Here is a 21,865-nt window from a genome sequence, read left to right as displayed (position 1 = left end):
ATTATGATGTAGATTTTGCATATCTTTTATACATTTTTTCACACAATTAATTTCACTATGGTTAGTTATCAGTGTTCAATATGATATCATACGAAGATATAGGCCACAAAATGTATGAACATTTGATAATCTCCTGTTTGTTTGAACATTGTTTATGTAAGCAAGTGATAAGTGTATAGTGTCATATACAATAATTCTTTCCTTTAGACAAGTGGTAGAAGATGAAAATGTAAATGTAACTGTATTTCTACGTGTTTCTTTGGAGTGTGATTGTCAATATTGTAATTTCATATAAACAGGATAATGAATAGCGTTTTTTTTATTTTAAAATTATAACTGAATATATTACTTTAGCAAAATGGATAATATATTTGTTAAAATATATGCACACATTTGTAAAAGAATTGTCTTGGTCTTGAAATTGTTTTAATGTCGTTTTGATATACGATGTCTTACAATTACCCAATTACTAAGTCACAAACGATTTACGAGTTATTCCGCTCGTTTTGTATAACAATGGGTTCACCCTTTTTTAAATATTGTGATCATGTTATATTAAACTGTTTACTCTATTTCTCCAAGAATTCTTTTCAGGAATGTGACCATGAAAACATATATTTTGCAGAAAAGTAACAATGGCTTTTGTACCTTTTTCTTATTTTGTTTCTACAATCTCAACATTCATTTCCTCATGTTCATTGTTGATTTGTTTTTCTAGTTGTTTTTTTAGGGTTGCTATGGTAATGATAGTATCCCTTATCTTCTTCACCATGAATAAAAAACTGTGGGAGACGGGTGTTTGGTGGAGTTACCTCCCTTGGATCATTGTATTTCATCAGTGCTGTTCAATAATTAAGATAGAACTTGGATTGTCACTGGAAAGAATATAACCACATTTGTAAACAAAAGTTTGCTTAACATAAACTGAAGTTATATTTAATCATAAAAATTGTAGGACTTTTAAAAATTTAATTATATTTAATATGTAAATATGTTAAACCTACTTCTGGAATCTTGCTTGGATGTATGGAGACAAATGTGACACCAGATTGCAGGACTACATATTTTAGAATCCTTCTTGGATTGTGCTCAACTGGTAATTTTACTAAAATTTATGGGCCCTGAGATGGGCTAGGTTAGTGAGTTTGAAATGAGTTTGGGATGAAAATTTAATGGAGATGTAAATGTTATATTCAATTTGTCTGTAACGAAAGTGGAATTTCAATATTCTGAATGCATAAATTGACTAGGTCTTTTTAATGATCAAGTCAAACCAAACTAGCTGCTTATAGGTGTCCGACATTCACTCTGCAATCCAGATTTATTATTGTTCTGTTTGAATAACATTTTGTTTTGTGGACAACTATTTGTGGCAAAGAATAACAAGCACAACTTATTTTTAGCAAAGATTACAGGTGCAACTAATTGTTTCAGAGGTGTTTGATGTGATGCACACTAATGTAATAAAAATAATTACCCACCTCTAATACTTCTCTTTTTTGGATGATCCTCCCCATGTCCTTGTACATCTGTGTGAAGGCAAAATGAAAAGCACTTTAGATTTTATCATAAAATGTTGATTTTTTCATGACCCTCCTCAAACATATGTATTTTTGTTATGACCCTCCCCTAAAGGGTGAGCCTTCCCTGATTCCCTCTGACTGCCACCCCCAACTTCACTCATATGCAGTAAAGAGGGTTATCATCAACTTGTCATTGTAGAATGGTTTTCAATGGTAAGAATGAGGAAATATCATCTTCGTATTCAGGAAACATTTGACATTTCAGCATATATGACTTATAAATATACTTACTACTTCAATACGTAATAAGCTTATTTGACAGAATTGTCTCCCTTGGGTGAACATATAACTTCTCATTTCACAAGTCAGTAATTCCTAACTGACCTTTTGATCATAAAACATGAAACCATTTTGTTTATTTATGGAATCATATTTTGTCCCAGAACAAAAAGGATGTGTGGTTTATTAATTCTTTCATCCCTGGCTGCCCCAGAGTTATGTCCCTTGAAACACTGCAGTCCCTGACACTGACAAGGCCTGTACACTGGCCTCCCTGGCAGTATTAACTCTTTCATCACTGGCTGCCCCAGAGTTATGTCCCTTGAAACCCGGCCTGCAGTCCCTGACACTGACAAGGCCTGTACACTGGCCTCCCTGGCAGTATTATTGGAAAATCACACTATCATTTTTGATGCACTTTTTCTACCAGAAACTTGCTTTTAATATACATTTATCATATGCCATTGTAAAGAGGATTAAGTATACTTTAATATTCTTTGTTGTTATTGTCTCTAACCTTTGTTATTTTCTAATTACAGGTGTTTACAAGTGAAATAAAACTTGAAAACACTGAAAAAATGAAAACAGACAATGAATTTTGGCTCAAATTGTATTAAAAAATCACAAAAATAAATCACAGATACAAGGTAAACATAACACAGTGGTCTTGTCATCTTGGACGGCACAGGTAATCCCAGGTGTTACAGGTAAATTCTCTTCATGCACATCTGTAAACAAATAAACAAGTTTACAACTCTTGGTACTGACTTTGTTTTCTATACTAATGTCACATATTACTTATGATACACTTACAGCCTCTTTGGTAAACTTGTTAACACAGGTAAACTTGTTAACGCAGGTAAACTCGTTAACACAGGTAAAAACACAAATATTTGATTTATTTTGTTCTTTTTCAGGATTTGAAACAAAAATTAAGTTTTTAAGTTTTTAAATAGTAATGTATCACATTACCTGAACATTGAACCACAGCTACTATAAGAATGACATCACAGAGAAGATATCACAGATTGATCTGAAAGGAGGGAAAGATTGTAAAAGGACGGAAAGATCGTAAATTCAAGTTCTGCAAATATACAAGTTGTGATAACATATTTACAATACACTGTTATTTACAATTGCATTAATAAATTAAATCAGAACTTTATTACATCAATTAATAAATAAATAATCATTACAGTTACTAAAATTCAAATTAAGATGTAAAAAACAAGAAAATGAACATGAATATGGAAATACATTTTATTCAAATTGAGCGAAATATAAGGACATACGACAAACCGGCAAACTACAATTCGGATTGCGATCAGAAACTTAAATTTAAAAAAAAAGAAAGAGATACGTCATGCCACTCACCTTTGTTGTTGTTGTGATAGCTCGTTCACCTGTAGGCTGCATTCTCATTCGTCACACTGATAATCTGTTCAAACACAGAATGATTGTAAAACAGTTGGAAAAAATCAATAGCACGATACTTCACTCACCTTGTCAATATCTATTCTTGAGTCCGGTCGCCTCTTCAAAATCCCTCATGTCTCCACCGTTGTGGTCCCTCTGCCACTCCCATTCTTGAAAGTTGGCGGGGGGGGGACACCTCGTCGAAACCGTCAAAATCTTCACGAAATTCCCTCTCCCCTTCACGTAAATTATTCAAATCAAACACATTATTATTCCCGATAGAGTCGTTGTTAGTCATCTGATCGCTATCCGAATCGTAGTTGGCTGCCATTACGCTAGATTTACAATTCAAGCGAGAAAAATACCTGTCGCGAAAACAGGTGACATCCGCGATTTTCGCGCCAAAAAGACTGGGAAATTCCATCGAATGACGTGTCAATCACGTGTAGATCTTGTTTCCATATTTAGAATGAAATTACACACGAGAAAGGAAGTAGAAAGAGCGATTTTGTAAACACGGTCGCGCCGCCCGATTTATCGGGCAGCCGTGTGTGGGCCTTGGACAGTAGCCGCCCGATTTTTCGGGCAGTCGGGTACTGGGACACGGTTTATGCTGCCCGATAAATCGGGCAGTCGGGGCGAAAGGGTTAATGGAAAATCACACTATCATTTTTTATGCACTTTTTCTACCAGAAACTTGCTTTTGTTATACATTTATCATATACCATTGTAAAGATGATTATGTATACTGTAATATTCTTTGTTGTTTTTGTCTCTAGACTTTGTTATTTTCTATTTACAGGTGTTTACAAGTGAAATAAAACTTGAAAACACTGAAAAAATGAAAACAGACAATGAATTTTGGCTCAAATTGTATTAAAAATCACAAAAATAAATCACAGATACAAGGTAAACATAACACGGTGGTATTGTCATCTTGGACGGCACAGGTAATCCCAGGTGTTACAGGTAAATTCTCTTCATGCACATCTGTAAACAAATAAACAAGTTTACAACTCTTGGTACTGACTTTGTTTTCTATACTGATGTCACATATTACTTATGATACACTTACAGCCTCTTTGGTAAACTTGTTAACACAGGTAAACTTGTTAACGCAGGTAAACTCGTTAACACAGGTAAAAACACAAATATCAGATTTATTTTGTTCTTTTTCAGGATTTGAAACAAAAATTAAGTATTTAAGTAATTAAATAGTAATTTACCACATTACCTGAACATTGAACCACAGCTACTATAAGAATGACATCACAGAGAAGATATCACAGATTGATCTGAAAGGAGGGAAAGATTGTAAAAGGACAGAAAGATCGTAAATTCAAGTTCTGCAAATATACAAGTTGTGATAACATATTTACAATACACTGCTATTTACAATTGCATTAATAAATTAAATCAGTACTTTATTAAATCAATTAATAAATAAATAATTATTACAGTTACTAAAATTTAAATTAAGATGTAAAAAACAAGAAAATGAACATGAATATGGAAATAAATTTTATTCAAATTGAGCGAAATACAAGGACATACGACAAACCGGCAAACTACAATTTGGATTGCGATCAGAAAAATAAATTTTAAAAAAAAGAAAGAGATACGTCATGCCACTCACCTTTGTTGTTGTGATCGCTCGTTCACGTGTAGGCTGCATTCTCATTCGTCGCACTGATAATCTGTTCAAACACAGAATCATTGTAAAACAGTTGGAAAAAATCAATAGCACGACTCTTCACTCACCGTGTCAATATATATTCTTGAGTCCGGTCGCCTCTTCAAAATCCCTCATGTCTCCACCGTTGTGGTCCCTCTGCCACTCCCATTCTTGAAAGTTGGCGGGGGGACACCTCGTCGAAACCGTCAAAATCTTCACCAAAATCTTCGCAAAATTCCCTCTGCCCTTCGCGTAAATTATTCAAATTAAACACATTATTATTCCCGATAGAGTTGTTGTTAGTCATCTGATCGCTATCCGAATCGTAGTTGGCCGCAATAACTCTAGATTTACGATTCAAGCAAGAAAACAGGTGACATATCCGCAATTTTCGCGCCAATAATGACGTGTCATTACGTGTAGATCTCGTTTCTATTTTTAGAACGAGATTACACACGATAAAGGAAGTAGAAAGAGCGATTTTTCGGGCAGCCGTGTACTGGGACATGGTTTATGCTGCCCGATAAATCAGGCAGTCAGGGCGAAAGGGTTAAGCATTGATAGGTACGTTACAAGCAAAAACCACTATCAAATGTCTCGGCGCACTTCCCACGACCCCCAGGTTTTATTCCCCCATCTTTCTTGTCCCTAAAACGGACAACTTAAAACTACAGCTCATTTATAACATGAAGACTTTCAACGCTACGTACCTCAAAACCCCGCCACATTTTCGCTTATCGTAAGAGGCAACTAATGGGAACAGGATCATTCCCACCCAATGTCTCCAATTCAAAGGAGCCCTGTTCGACACTCAGCAAGGTCTGATGTTCGTTCTCCATGAACAGTGGGTGACTCAAACAGCCACTTCAACTGCGCCAATGGCAACAACTCCTGGGGCTCCTAACATAGTATGGGGTTGACTACATTTGCAACCTTTTCAATGTTTTCTCGCGCCCTCTATCAGGATCAATGATTGCCACACGCTGATCTCTCTATCTTCAATGGTGGCTGGTCAGGTCGAAGGTTTACAACAGGGTCTACTTGATGCCATTCCTCGAGTCCCTCCATCTGTTCGTCGACACTTCAACCGTCAGTTGGGGAGCACATTTTCAAGATCAGCAAGTAGAAGGGCGGTGGTCCAATTTAGAACATTGCCTTTACAACAATCTTGAGTTCAAGGCCACCATTCTCGTGATTTCGCATTGGTTGAACCTCCTCCATTCCACCTCCCTCATGATCCAGTCCGACAACGTGGGGGTTGTGTGGACAATCAACAGGATGGGATCCACAAAGTCAATGTCCCTACTCTCTAGTTCTGTCTCTGATCTCCGCTGGTTAGTGGAAAGTTCTGTCTCTGATGTCCCACTGTTAGTTGATATTTATGTCTCTGATGTCTCCTTGTCACAGGATAGTTCTGTCTCTGATGACTCCTGGTTAGTGGATAGTTCTGTCTCTGATGTCCCCTGGTTAGTGGATAGTTCTGTCTCTGATGTCCCCTGGTTAGTGGATAGTTCTGTCTCTGATGTCCCCTTGTCACAGGATAGTTCTGTCTCTGATGTGCCCTGGTTAGTGGATAGCTCTGTCTCTGATGTCCCCTTGTCACAGGATAGTTCTGTCTCTGATGTCCCCTGGCTAGTGGATAGTTCTGTCTCTGATGTCCCCTGGCTAGTGGATAGTTCTGTTTCTGATGTGCCCTGGTTAGTGGATAGCTCTGGCTCTGATGTCTCCTGGTTAGTGGATAGTTCTGTCTCTGATGTCCCACTGTTAGTTGATATTTATGTCTCTGAGGTCCCTTGTCACAGGATAGCTCTGTCTCTGATGTCTCCTGGTTAGTTGATAGTTCTGTCTCTGATGTCCCCTGGTTAGTGGATAATTCTGTGTCTGATGTCTCCTGGTTAATGGATAGTTTTGTCTCTGATGTGTCCTGGTTAGTGGATAGTTCTGTCTCTGATGTCCCCTTGTCACAGGATAGTTCTGTCTCTGATGTCTCCTGGTTAGTGGATAGTTCTGTCTCTGATGTCCCCTGGTTATTGGATAGCTCTGGCTCTGATGTCCCCTGGTTATTGGATAGCTCTGTCTCTGATGTCCCCTGGTTAGGGGATAGTTCTGTCTCTGATGTCCCCTGGTTAGTGGATAGCTCTGTCTCTGATGTCTCTTGGTTAGTGGATAGTTCTTTCTCTGATGTCCCCTGGTTAGTGGATAGCTCTGTCTCTGATGTCTCTTGGTTAGTGGATAGTTCTTTCTCTGATGTCCCCTGGTTAGTGGATAGTTCTGTCTCTGATGTCTCCTGGTTAGTGGATAGTTCTGTCTCTGATGTCCTACTGTTAGTTGATATTTATGTCTCTGATGTCCCCTTGTCACAGGATAGTTCTGTCTCTGATGTCTCCTGGTTAGTGGATAGTTCTGTCTCTGATGTCCCCTGGTTAGTGGATAGCTCTGTCTCTGATGTCCCCTGGTTAGTGGATAGTTCTGTCTCTGATGTCCTACTGTTAGTTGATATTTATGTCTCTGTTGTCTCCTGGTTAGTGGATAGTTCTGTCTCTGATATCCCCTTGTCACAGGATAGTTCTGTCTCTGATGTCTCCTGGTTAGTGGATAGTTCTCTGCAGTGTTCAAAACAGATCTGCCCGTAGACCCGAGGATGACTTGTTCTCACAATGATAGTTTTACATTTGAGCCGGCCCTTACAGCCTGCAGTTTATTTTAATCTGTAAACATGGTAAATGAATCACAACACTGATATTGCTTGGTGAAATAGGGCAGAACATAAAAAGTAATCTGTCCGTTGACTCTTTCAAAACATCAGCACTGTGTATCGCCCACACCATAGCCACGTCCAAATAATATACAGTTTCATAAATCTACCTGTCATATCATTCATTTATTAAATCTATCAGAAAAGTCAGAAAATATTCATTTCTTTTCAATTTATCATTTAAGAAAGGATTTAAACTTCAGAATAAAGCAGAATAAAGACATTTCAAGCAAATTGAAACTTAATAAAGTAATATACAAAATCAACAAACATATTTCTAAAAATTGTCAAAATTACATCTAAGTTACTGTTAGTTAGTCCTTTTAGGGTTATAATTAATTTTAATATATATACAGTAAACTAAGGTTATAACAAACTCAAGGGGACCACTTATTTTAATTGATTATATCCGTTGTTTGTTAATTGAGGGTGTTATTTGAGGACACAGTGTTTGTACTTAAGTGTAGATCAATTGCCTTCAATTGTTTATTGCTGCTTTGAACAGCCACACTTGCCCGCGGATGTTTTGACATGCAGATTGGTGAGATGCGAGGAGCTCAGCTCAGGGATTAACCATTTGTTATACACTTAAACATTATCGTTGACAGAGTACACACAGGACTACAAGGTGAGTTCGCTATATCCGTTATTGAGGTATAAGTATTATATGATAAAATAAACAGCAGTTGCCGGGCCAAACGAACAGTTTGTTATATCTGTCAGTTAGTTATAAGCATAGTCGTTATAAACATAGTTTACGGTATAGTAATGCTGCAACTAAAATAAAACGATATTGGAATGTATTACTCCTGATAAAATAAAAGTTTTAGATACAATTCTTCCAATCATTTAACAAAATTCTTTAAAATTATATCATTGGGTACTTTTAAACCGAATCACCGGTAGATTCAGATAAACATGTGTACAGCTGATCAATACTTCCGGCTTAGACAATACAGATGGTAATTTTTTATCTCTGTGTATAAAACAATGCCCAGCAGAACAAGAAATACAATTTAAATGGTAAATCATCATGTCTCCTGATATTTTATCTCAATTTGTTATACCTGTTCGTTCACCTGAAATCACTGAAGGGTAGACAGAGCAAGCATGTACTGTTGTGTTGGTCATCTACCCCCCACGACTCTAGATCGACTTAACTGCTGATCATCTATAATGCTCATCAATTATTTGGACCCCCAAGGATGTGTTGTTGCGAGGGATCACTGTGTGTCTAACTGCTTCAGATAAAATGTTTAGACCAACAGCTTTTCGACTGGGCCTTAGTTTTTTCAAGTGTGCTGGCCAGGGGTCCGGAAAATATAAAATCTTAATCGGACATTAGCATTTATGCCACGCCCCCTTCAAATAGCATATTTTAGTACGACTTTTCACACACATTACAAGTTGTTACGTAAAGCATGGCTCCCAACATTTTTAATAAACTCAAGTTTTCTAATGACACAATGTTTTCCTGCATCTCAGAAAACATTATCAGCTGATCACCGCGATCACCGCGATCACATAACACCGGAAAAACCAGTCAACAAATCTGAACTGAAGTACGCAATTTAATCCTATTATTACAATATCTGGTAATAAAAAAATTGTTCAGTGTTTATCTGGACTAATGTTTGCAACATATTTGATTAATTATATTCAAAATTTCATTCCATAAATATTAAAATGTTTACAATAATTTTGGCGAAATCGAATGCGAAGTGATCGGTAGATCGCACAACTCACCGTTATTTACAGCAACCACAGTCAGATTACGGCTATTGATGCCTTGAAACAAACTTTAGTTGCAAGAGAATTGATATAAATATCATAAATGCCGTACCATGACTCGCTAAAAGACATATTTGAGGCAGTTGGACTATTAAATGTCAACATAACGTTTTTGCAATCGAAATACATCTAGCATGGGAAGTCCCTACGGTGACTGGTCAAAATCGTTCCATACTTCAAAAAATATCCTGCATACCTTCTGTACCAAAGTGCAATGCTTATGGTTCTTATAATTTTAAGTATATATGGTGGAAGGTGCAACTAAAATAACACGATATTGGAATATATTATTCCTGATAAAATAATAATTTCAGATACAATTTCTTCTGACCATTGCATCAAAATTCTTTGAAGTTGTATCATTGGGTACATTCTAACTGAATTACCGGTAGATTGGGAGGAAATGTGTGCACAGCTGATTGCTATTTCCGGCTTTGTTTACGAGAAAACACACACAGTATTCTTAATGTCTGCATATAAAACAATGCCTTGGAGAGCAGGAAATACATTTTAAATGGTAAATTATCATGTCTAGTGATGTTTTATATCAAATTTCATACTTTTATTGACCAAGTTTGTTATACCTGTTTATTCACCTGAATTCGCTGAAGGGATACGATAACGCTCATCAATTATTTGGACTCCGAAGGTAGTAGTGTTTGTTTTTCAAAATGTCCGGACAGAAAAATTTAAATGTCTGGTAAGCAATATTTTAAGCCGGACATTTGAGATTCCCAATCAGACATGTCCGGCTCATATGACCGTTTTCCGGAGTTTCAGACACTGCTGTAATGTCCCCTTGTTGGTGGATAGTTCTGTCTGTGACCACAATGGTCATTGCACACATATCTCTCCTAGGGTGTTGAATTACAATTCAGGGGATTGATCTTCAGTTTCTGAAGAAGGGGATAACAAACCTAGAAATTGAAGAGTAGTATCATCCCATACTGGGAATTCTACGCTTGGATAATACAAAGCCTACAACTCACATGCTTCAATCAGAGAAATTTAAAACCTTTCCCAAGCCGTCCTTTTCTGGTAAGATTTACAATATGCTATCAAGATTCTGGATGATACAGAACCATATCCTAACATCAACAATAATATATGAGACTCACGATTCTCCCTTTGCTCAACTGCCTATTATTGACAAGGATTTCCATAGCTGGTTAAGAATCCTAAGACATGGAATTTGTTAACAGACACATAATGAACATATGTGTTTTCACGAAGAGTATGCAGATCTACCAGCAGACACCAATTTGGGCTTGAAACTTGATTTAAGTTTGATTAAGGCATTTTAAAATGCACGAGGACCTTCTTTCAGAGCAAGTTTGGATGTTAATCACAACCGGTTCTCTCTCACAGACACCATCATATTTCACATGTGTGTAACAGTATTTGGGAACTGTTGAAGAAGTCTGTGGTTTCTCAGCCTGTCAATTCAGACCTGTCAGTTTTTGAACAGCAAGCTCAGATCAGCATTGTATGAGGTTAGTCAATAGACCAAAGAAAGATTTCAAGCATCCACCATCTGTCTGTCTGTCTGTCCATACGAGAGACCTAGAGATCGTAGGGATCCTCTGAGGAGAAGGTCCATTTTGTCTGGACTGGATTCATTTCAGGCACCTTCGTGGAAGGCCTCCTCACCAGTTCTCTAATGACAACAGAGAAGATACCATTTTCCAGGAGAGGCAGAGAGGTTTGGGGAAGCCTGCCTCTAAAGGTACAGGTGCACACGGGTATTGACTACGCCCTAGTTCAACTTCTTCAACAGAATCCTGTCAACCAGGCTTTATCTATGACCTAGATTTCAGACTACCCAATTTTCTATCATAGCACTTACTCAGTAGGTGGATGTCCCCTCATTTACTCTGAAAATTGAAAACTGGTGATGTCAGACCACTGGTTACTCGAAGAGCTCTACCAGAAATCATTGTTGGAAACTTACCTACTAGTACTACAGCTTGTCCAGTTGTTTATAGGGGCTATTCCTTTCTGGCAGTTTCTCACAGTTGTTGATTATCCTGATAGACTATTATACTGTGTCGTGAAAACAGGTGACATATCCGCGATTTTCGCGCCAAAAAGACTGGGAAATTCCATGGAATGACGTGTCATTACATGTAGATCTCGTTTCTATTTTTAGAACGAAATTACACACGAGAAAGGAAGTCCTCCCATCCTTCCGTCCGTCCGTCCGTCCGTCACATTTCATTTCCGGAGCAGATCTTGAAAACCGTACCATATTTCTTCACCAAACTTGGCACATAGATAGGTCTAGTGGTGAACTGGTGGCTTTTGATAGTTTGGAATTTTTCAAAAAATTATTTTTTGAGTTTCCATGGCAACGACTTTGATTTAGACTGAAAATGGCGGTAGTCCTCGTTTCCGGAGCAGATCTTGAAAACCGTACCATATTTCTTCACCAAACTTGGCACATAGATAGATCTAGTGGTGAACTGGTGCCTTTTGATAGTTTGGGATTTTTCAAAAAATTATTTTTCGAGTTTCCATGGCAACGACTTTGATTTAGACTGAAAATGGCGGTAGTCCTCGTTTCCAGAGCTGATCTTGAAAACCGTACCATATTTCTTCACCAAACTTGGCACATAGATAGATCTAGCGGGGAACTGGTGCTTTTTTATAGTTTGGAATTTTTCAAAAAATTATTTTTTGACTTTCCATGGCAGTGACTTTGATTTAGACTGAAAATGGCGGTAGTCCTCGTTTCCGGGGCAGATCTTGAAAACCATACTATATTTCTTCACCAAACTTGGTACATAGATAGATCTAGTGGTGAACTGGTGCCTTTTGATAGTTTGGGATTTTTCAAAAAAAGATTTTCGAGTTTCCATGGCAACGACTTTGATTTAGACTGAAAATGGCGGTAGTCCTCGTTTCCGGAGCAGATCTTGAAAACCGTACCATATTTCTTCACCAAACTTGGCACATAGATAGATCTAGTGGTGGACCGGTGCCTTTTGATAGTTTGGGATTTTTCAAAAAAAAGTTTTTTGAGTTTCCATGGCAGCGACTTTGATTTAGACTGAAAATGGCGGTAAACTTTTTTTAGTGCTGCAATCAGGCTATTTACATTGCACACAACCCGACATGTCATACTGGCGGGGGATGTGAGTATTTCATGCTTGTTTTTATTAAATTTGATTTAGAATTTCTCTGTCAAACACCTGAAAGGCACTGTTTTCCTTACAAAGCAAATCTGCAGAATTAACTGTGTGAACCTGATTAGAACTGTTTGTGTCAACCTGTTCCCCACTCTGTAACTTTCAGATAAGCATTATGCAACCTGTCCTGCTCGTTAGGTGTCATTGTTATTTCAAAATCATCTGAACCTTTTGCTTCTATCTGGTTTGTTAACCATTTTCTTCTGTCTGGTTTATTAACCATTTGTGTCTTTCTGGTTAACCATTTGCTTCTATCTGGTTTGTAAACAATTTGCTTCTGTCTGGTTTGTTAACCATTTGCTTCTGTCTGGTTTGTTAACCATTTGCTTCCGTCTGGTTTGTTAACCATTTGCTTCTGTCTGGTTTGTTAACCATTTGCTTCTGTCTGGTTTGTAAACAATTTGCTTCTGTTTCAGGATGAAGATGCGTCATCACAAACGTGGCCAGATTACTACATAGAACGAATCAGCACAATGTCACCAGTGAGTATAACTTCTTGTGATGCAACTTTAAACCACAGCAATTTGGTAACTTGTTGATGTGTAATTGCCTTCTGTTTCTTGGGGGACTGAGGTGGTCCAGTGCTCTAAGAGATGCTACTGGGTTTACAGTTTTACTGGGTTTACTGGTTTGAATCCCAGATCACCTTGGTTATGGTTTGTATGCACCGCTTTTGCCTTCAAAGAATTTATTTGTGGGGTTGAGCTCCATGAGCTATGTCATTTTCAGCTGTTTTCCTGCTTTTTTAGCTCACCGGGTCCAAAGGACCAAGATGCGCTTATGCCATACCGTGGCGTCTGTTGTCCATCCGTCCATCGTCCGTATGTCAACAATTTTTCAAAACGACTTCTTCTTCCAAACCACTAATTGGAAATTAACAAAATTTGACTAGAAGCATCCCTAGGTGATGGGGATTAGAAATTGTACAAATGGTAGCGCTGAGGGGGATGGTGAAATAGGGGTAATTTGGCTATATTGCTTTAAACGACTTCTTCTCTGGAACTAAGAGATAGATATCGACCATATTTGGTTGGAAGCATTCTCCAGTAGTGAGGATTCAAAATTGTACAAATGGTGGGACTGACCCCCCCAAGGGGCTGAGGGGCTAAGTTGGACACAGTTAAGATCCTTACCGTATAACCATAAGTACAATTGCTGAGTATAATGAGAGGAACGCACATATGCTACCAGGATGGCCTAGGGGACTTGCTCCACCCCTGGAGACTTAACCCCAGGATCATAACTTTGAAACAGTTGAGATCCCCACCCCATAACCATATATGCAATTGCTGGGCATAAAGAGACAAACACAATCATGATATTAGAATTGAGCCTGGAGTAGTATAGGTAATGATGGTTCTGGACCACTTCCACTGGAGCCGGATTTATATACCTATACCACCACTACAGGGGGAATTTTTTATGCCAAAATGATTATGCAATTCAACGATAGTCATGAGATTCAGCTAAATTGGCTCTAGCTCACCACCACCCTGGAGCCAATGATATAATTTTTTATAAGTAATGGGGGTTCTGGACCACTTCCACTGGAGCCAGATTTGTATTAAACGAAACATCAATATTAATTAATAATGAATAAAATTTACTATAGCCCACGAGGATATTGGAAAGGTATAGGAGCAATAAAAAAATTAGCCACCGCGGCTAAGGTATCTAAAGATGTGGCCAAGGATTGGTTAAAGAAACAAGCGTTGTGGCAAATATATTTACCGGCACTGCGTTATATACCAAGGAAGAAGTTTGATATTTTTACAACGAATGAAGTTCATCAGGCTGACCTCTTGTTTCTTTCCCACGATAAGGTAAAACGCAAAACGTATAAATATGCTTTAACAGTTGTGGATGTGGCTAGTCGATACAAAGAGGCTGAGCCATTAACATCGAAAGATTCAACAGAAGTAGCTAATGCACTGAGTCGCATATATAAACGCGGACCACTAAAATGGCCTAAGCTATTTCAAGTAGATCCCGGTCGCGTTAATGGGATTGATAACTAAACTTTTAACAAAGCACGATGTCAAAATCGTCCGTGGTGAAAGAGAGGCCCACCGCAGTCAAGCTATCGTTGAAAGATTTAACCGGACTCTAGCGGAACGTTTGTTTGGCTATCAGTATGGGATCGAAATGAAATCCGAGCGATTGAGATCAACCGAATGGGTGACACGGTTATCAGCCGTTGTATCAGCGCTGAATAATGAAGTAACGAGATTAATAGGGAAGAAACCATCCGATGCTATTAAAATGAAATCCGTGACTTCCGAATCTTCAGCACCGAGGAGAGGCAAAGAACGAAAACTTCCGGATAGAGTAAGGGTAAGATATTTATACCAGGTAGGTGAACTCGAAGGAGGCCTACGTCGCGCAACCGATCCCATATGGTCCCTTAAGACGTATAACATTAGTCGATTCGTTACGAAAGAAGGAGAGCCTATTCTTTATTATCTTCAAGATTGACCGGGTAGGGCATTTGTACGAGAAGAGTTGTTCATAGTTCCCGACGGTACGGTATTACCACCATAACCATAAGCATAGGTAGTTACACCATCATTATCAATCCATCTCTTTGTATCTAAGGGGGATAATGATGTCTTGTTCATTCTCAATCCATATATCCTATGATCGTAATTTCTTAAAGAGTTCATCTCGTGTTTGAACGTTCTACCGTTGAATAATGATTCTTTATACTGTTCGTGTTTGATGTGCTTTTTTACAACATACTTCTGAACACCCTTAGCTTTTCTTATCTCCCCATTATCGGACTTCTTTATAGAATACATCTTAGGTCTTAATCCCACATACTCCGCTATAGGAGTCCCAGCACATTCATCCTTCATCTTACCTAACACCTTTTTATTTACTACGCTGTGCAGTGGATTATCTTTAGGGTAATCGCTCGTGTCGTACATATCTATTTTTCTGTCATTTCTTTATACACATCCTCGGTTTGTATTTCCATCAACAAAGAATCTGTGTCGGTATATAACACCTCGCATCTATCGCCGTATTGCTTCTTAAGTTCGTTGTAATAAAAGTCATACATTAAGTGTTTTGACAAGTCGAGAATACTCATACCGACGTACACCGGTCTGTTGAATTTTATATTTCTTTTCTGCATATGCAACGCGGCTAAGTCGTTATCGAATATCTTGCTTCTGTTAAAAGCCGGACTGGCTATAAGTTTCCTGAGTCTTTCTTCCTCATTAGATCTGACTAATTTAACATCAACACGCTTCCTTAGATTCTCCATAGTTTTACCGAATACCGAGTTATTCATGAGCTTATACAGATTCTTTTCGAAATCGCTGGTGGCTATCTTTCTTAAATCTGTGTTCAGCCTTATATAGGGCTCCATCCAAGGGCTTTGATCAAACTTTAGAACTCTGTGTATTTTCTTTAGTTTCATACCTAACGATAGATACAACTGGAGATTTCTGTAGTGAACTATATATTTTGTCTTATACATCAAATTTGGTACGAGTTTTTCTACGTTAGCTAACCTACTATTACCCATCAATGAACGTTGATATTCCAACATCCAGTCTTTATTAACCATTAATCTTTCAGGAGCTAGCGGATAACTGTTATGGTCTTTATGTAAGGAACTCGGATATTCCAAGTCAACTTCTAGTATGTACCCTTTATTCTCATCATTATTATGGATATTATGGATATCATTCACATTGATATCATTGACCCACTCAAAACCACCCGTGGGTAAAGGTTGACTCATAGCCCATCCGTACAAATTGTTAGCGTCGAGATATAATATGTGCGTGTCGGGTTTACTCGGATCGTATCCTTCCACTAATTTATTATTATTCTTAGAATACCTTTTCGCCACCATCGATATACCACCTCTTAATCCTTTCTCAATAAACAAGTGCATATCGTAATCTGTGAGTAGTTTTAGTTCTACACCGGTCTTCTTCAACAATGCATCCCACGATAGTCCGGGACTGGAATAGTACCATGCCGGGTCCAAACCGTATTGTTTTAAACACGTCTTTCTAAATATCTCGAATATATCGGCGAGTAACAGTACATCGTTTTTTAAGTACAGATCGTGATAATCGCCTAAATTCTTACAACCTAATTTATCCCAGACCGTCAGAGCGTGTTCATAATCGGCATCTGTTATTCTAGATTCCGTTAAGTTACTATAGAATGATTCGAGGGGTGGTAATTCAGTTTCTTCGAATCTAGACCAATCATCCATATATTCGTAAGGATATACACCTTTTCTCAACAACAAATGACGAGTTATCTTATCGGTATATTTATTTGTTATCGCGAAGTCATCGGGATTGTTCGCATTAGCTAAATTGTCCAGGGAAGATAACAGAAACTGTACGGAGTCTATGAATCTAAGCCCATTACTTTGCTTTATTCTAGATTTCCTATTCTTGTCCCTATAATGTATAGGTTTAGTCAACGAGAACGATATGTATTTTTCCATATTGTTGGGAATGAGATAGCTTGCATAATGAGATGTGAATCGTATCCCCTAAGGTTGTGAAACACAACGGGGATGGGTATTGTTTGAGCATTCATTTTTAGTTTCAAGTTACACTCGTTATGAGCGGCTCCCCGATAATTACCCGTGACGTGACAATGATCTCTTACGGAATCCCCATCCAGGGGTTTATTACAAACGTGACAACTCGTTGACTTCTTGTGGGCCCTCCAATCATCCATCGTCATACGCATGGGGTTTCTTACACGATAATTTTTCCCTGATTATTCTCTCTTCATTTTGTAAATATTCTAGGAACTTTCCCGCTGCATCGGGACCTCTGTAAATCACGGGCAGGTTTGTTTTCCCATCATACCTTACAACTATATATCCAAACCCACAAGGAATATGTTCTTGAGTTTTGTAAGTAAAACTACCTTGATTATTATGGTTGGTATTTTCTATGGGTTTGATAAGCGCTTCGAAGTCAGCGTAAATTACGTACGGTACTGGCATTTGATTACAATAATGTTCAAATTTTAATATATTTTTTTCCCTCTTTAGGCATATCGATCCTGATAGCGGTCTGTCCAACACCTCTACAGTCTTCTTTATGCGCTTCTAATAGATCTTGTCTGCTGTACCCATGCAGGCATCTTTCGCAGAAATAATTCTTTCTAGCATGTTTTGTTTGATCGTATAATAGCCTGTTTAAACTCTTTATCCACGTATAATGATATTTACCATCTTTTTCGATCAGAAATGAATTGATTCTGGGAATATGTTCCGGAGCGGAGCTTATCCTGTGTACAACAATTCCTTTAGAATGTCCGAAAACATTTATAGCTAAATTATTTGCTTTTCCACCTTATCAATTTGTGATATTGGTGTAGGTTCGTCTATACCATCGAAGTTGAGTCCATCGTTTTGGGGATAGCTAGAAGGTCTATCCGGATGCTTGTCTACGGGGAACAATGCAGATCTTATCATCATTCTTAAACAGTCATCGGATTTATTTTTTACGTTAATTATGGCTTTTTTCTTCCTATAATACGGGGGTAAATCTATATAAGATCCACCTTTGAAGGGCATATAATTCGCTATATCTAAATATAAACTATCTATAAAACGTTCTCCGGAAGTTAACGCGGTCGTAAAAGATCTGTCTCTCGGGAGTGTATCGATGGGTGAATACCTCACCACGAAGTACGCGCTATGGCTCGACATGCGAACAACGGACGATGACCAATTACACGGCAGTGGGAGGAGAATAGAAAATGCTAGCGAGGGTGTCACCATACAGATAACGAAGCTCCAGGAATCAGCTGGTAAATTAAACATATATTTGTATGTGATTATGGATGCGCAACTTAATATACAGAATGGGAGATTCGTGCAAGCAATCTATTAATAATCTTTTACCTAAAGATCCGCACTGCGCTATCATATGCGGGCAAACGGGCTGCGGAAAAACAGATTTTATTCTAGATATTTTAGAAAGTCCTTATCGGGATGTTTTCGATCATATTATTATTCTGTGCCCGACTATAAGCGTTAATAAAACATACTTATCGAGAGATTGGGTAATGAATGACGACGGGGTACACATCATTTTGGCACAAAAAATTCCATCTGTAGAGGAAGTGAGCCAGAACCATCATTACCTATAAAAAATTATATCATAGACTCCAGGTGGTGGTGAGCTAGAGCCAATTTAGCTGAATCTCATGACTATCGTTGAATCGCATAATCATTTTGGCATAAAAAAATTCCCCCTGTAGTGGTGGTATTGGTATATAAATCCGGCTCCAGTGGAAGTGGTCCAGAACCATCATTACCTATACTACTCCTGGGGTCTTGCCACACCCTGAGGGATTAAGTTCTAGGGTGAAAACTTAGAAGCAGTTGAGATCCCCACCCTATTACTATATACATGTATACATGTAACTGCTTAGTATAACAAGACAAATACACATATGCTACCAGGACTGGCCCTTCTGTTCATCTGTCCATCACTCCCAAAATTAGATCCTTGACCATAACATGCAAACCGATATTATCCCCACCTAATAAACAGATACATTGTATACATTTTGTTTGTTATGAAGAGAATTATACATTACTGCAATAGGATTCACCCTGGGGTCCAGCCTTGCCTCTGGAAAGTTAGATCCTGGATTATAACATGAAAATGGTTCCGATTTTTATGCTACATTTGTATCTAGAGAAGTACATGTTCATCTGTCTACATCTATTACTTATCTGCCATAAATCCGGTATTTTGGCTTCAATCACACTAACTAAAATTTTCAGATTTTCAACTGACCTCCTCTTCACTGTCAATTACACACAACTTGTTGTCGCCATCATAATGGTGGCAATCTCACTTTTTTCCTGTGTGTGCTGTAGTCAACACCTACTATAGTAGTAGTGACAATCTAGCACCTGGTAGTAGGTCGCATTAACCTAAGATTATTCTAATAACATTGCTGTAATAACAGACATATAAACAAATATATATTTAAAGTAATAGTGCTGCTGGAAGAGACTACACGCATGGGGGTATAGCTGGTGTTTGTGAGGTCGCCATGCAATCTCCCACCACCCCCGGATGTAAGAAGTGTGGTTGATTTATGATCACTGGAAATCCTCATATAAATTGCACGAAGTGCAGAGGGAAGACCTGCACCTTGGAGAAGAGATGTGAACAATGTAACCACACATCTGAAGAGATCTTCTCCAAGATATCAGAGGCCGTGACTAACGCCAAGAGGAGAGAGGTGACAAAGAAGAAAGTGGACCCCAGCGCCTCCCTCTCCAGCAACCCCATCATCTCATGCACTACTGAGAGAACAGCAGGAGATGATGAAGGACCTGCCAGAATCTAAGCTGTCCGATATGAATGCTAAGATCAAGACAGTAGGTCTGGCTCAGACTACCAGATCTTCGTCCATGGCCGGGGGCCATGCTACAGAGAGCTACAAGCTGAGCAGCACGGCAAGCCCACGGACCACGGCCAGGCCATGGGCCACGGCGTGGCTCCCAGTCACGAACCCATGGACCAGTCACCAAGCCAGCTAGCTAGCCAGCTCTAGACCAGAGAACAATACCGTTCAGCCGCACGGTATCCAACTGATTGATAAGCCCTCCAGCCAGCCGCACGGACTACAGCCACCCACAGCTACCCAGCCTACCAACCACGGCTTACCGTTTGACCGTCCAATGGGACCCAAGGCTACTCAGAGCCGGAATCAAAGGGTTTGGAGGAGATTGACAATTCACCCCAACGAGATTACAGCGAAGTCTACACTTTTGTTGAACGTATTGAAGAGCTTTACCACCTTATGCCTACACTTCAGCCACATGTGACAGAGGATTCACCAGATGCTGGAATACGAGGGATGTCATGTGCCTGCTCCATCTCAGCATATTCATCAGACGTTACCTTGGCCCAGCTATGCGGGCAAGGTCGTAGACCAATCGATGGATAACATCCACAGACTTCAAGCACGATGAACTTCTACCTCTTCCACCAATGAAATGGAAGTTATACAAGACGCACGATGCTACACTTCCAGAGTTCCAACACTTGGATGAGGACTTCTATAATTTAGTGCACAATCCCGACATGAACATTATGTTATCAGCATCACGTTTCAAGGATTTAGCATCGGTTGCCAGATACTCCATGGATATTGGGGCATATATACATTGGTTCATCGCCGGAATAAGACAGATCATGCTGCTTCTTTAACCATTTCCTATGAAGGAATTGCGCCGGAAACATGCATGACTATTAGGACCCTTTAAGTCAGGCTAATTCACAGCCTCCTTGATTCGGTCATCAAGATGCAGAAAGATTTACTGGCATCCCAAGTCTGGACTTCCTCACAGTTACTGAGACTACAGCGACAACAGCTCCTAACCCAGATTAGGTCAAGGGCTGTATCTAGCCAGACCAAGAAGTTTGTGACGTCGCAACTGATATCAGTGACCACAACTTTTAATGGGAAGCTCAGAAATGTGCTAGATGAAGTCAAGCAAGATACAGCCGAGCATTTCCAGACTTCAACCATAGACCTTGCAGCAAGAGCTCATTAGTCATCACAGTCTCACAAGCGACCCTGGGACCATAAGTCATCTGCGTCTAAACAGCCTCCTAAGAAGAAGTTTGTCCTATCTGAAAAAAGATTCCGTCCAACCGAGGCGGAGGTATGACAAGCCACAATCTTCGCAAGACTCTTTTCGCCAGCCAGACAACAAGAAACTGGGATATAATCACCGTGGAAGATCAAGTGGTAGAAAGGAAAGAAAATTTTGACTTCCTTACAACCCCATCTGATGTTATGGACCCTTTAGACCTGGTTACGTCTATGGATTGTGATTTACGCCTACCATCTTTCAACATAACACCGACTCCGGGCACAGTGGGAGGGTGCTTTCTGTCATATGCTGAAAATTGGAAGCAAGTTATGCCTGACCACTGGATTCCAGACGTTGTGATTAGCAGTTACAAGCTACACTTCAGGAAACATTTGAGGCGGAAGATACACGTCGGGGGTCGAATGTTTCACCTGACCGGTGCCAAGTTAGCAGGTGCAGAATTGGCTGTCAGGAAACAACTAAAGAAGCGAGCCATTGGGGAACTTAAGGAGTCCAACACCAAAGATTTTTACTCCCCAGTCTTTTTAGTCCCGAAGAAGAACACAACCAAGATGAGGATGATAATAGATCTAAAGACCCTCAGCAAGAGATATCTGGTGT

General features: G+C 39.1%; 1 protein-coding gene across 3 annotated transcripts in view; it reads left to right on the top strand.

Moving 5' to 3' along the window:
- Positions 1-21,865, top strand: part of LOC139444158 (disheveled-associated activator of morphogenesis 1-like) — a 185,363-nt gene that overhangs the window by 110,913 nt on the left and 52,585 nt on the right. For all 3 annotated transcript variants that reach the window (XM_071225057.1, XM_071225055.1, XM_071225056.1), the window contains exon 4: positions 13,044-13,109. In XM_071225057.1, coding sequence (XP_071081158.1) covers positions 13,044-13,109 — 66 coding nt within the window. The remainder of the gene's footprint in view (positions 1-13,043; positions 13,110-21,865) is intronic.

The sequence above is a fragment of the Haliotis cracherodii genome, unplaced genomic scaffold (genome assembly GCF_022045235.1).
Source record: "Haliotis cracherodii isolate W230 unplaced genomic scaffold, xgHalCrac1.p SCAF_5, whole genome shotgun sequence".
Lineage (NCBI taxonomy): Eukaryota > Metazoa > Mollusca > Gastropoda > Lepetellida > Haliotidae > Haliotis > Haliotis cracherodii.
This window is presented reverse-complemented; position numbering and strand designations above follow the sequence as displayed.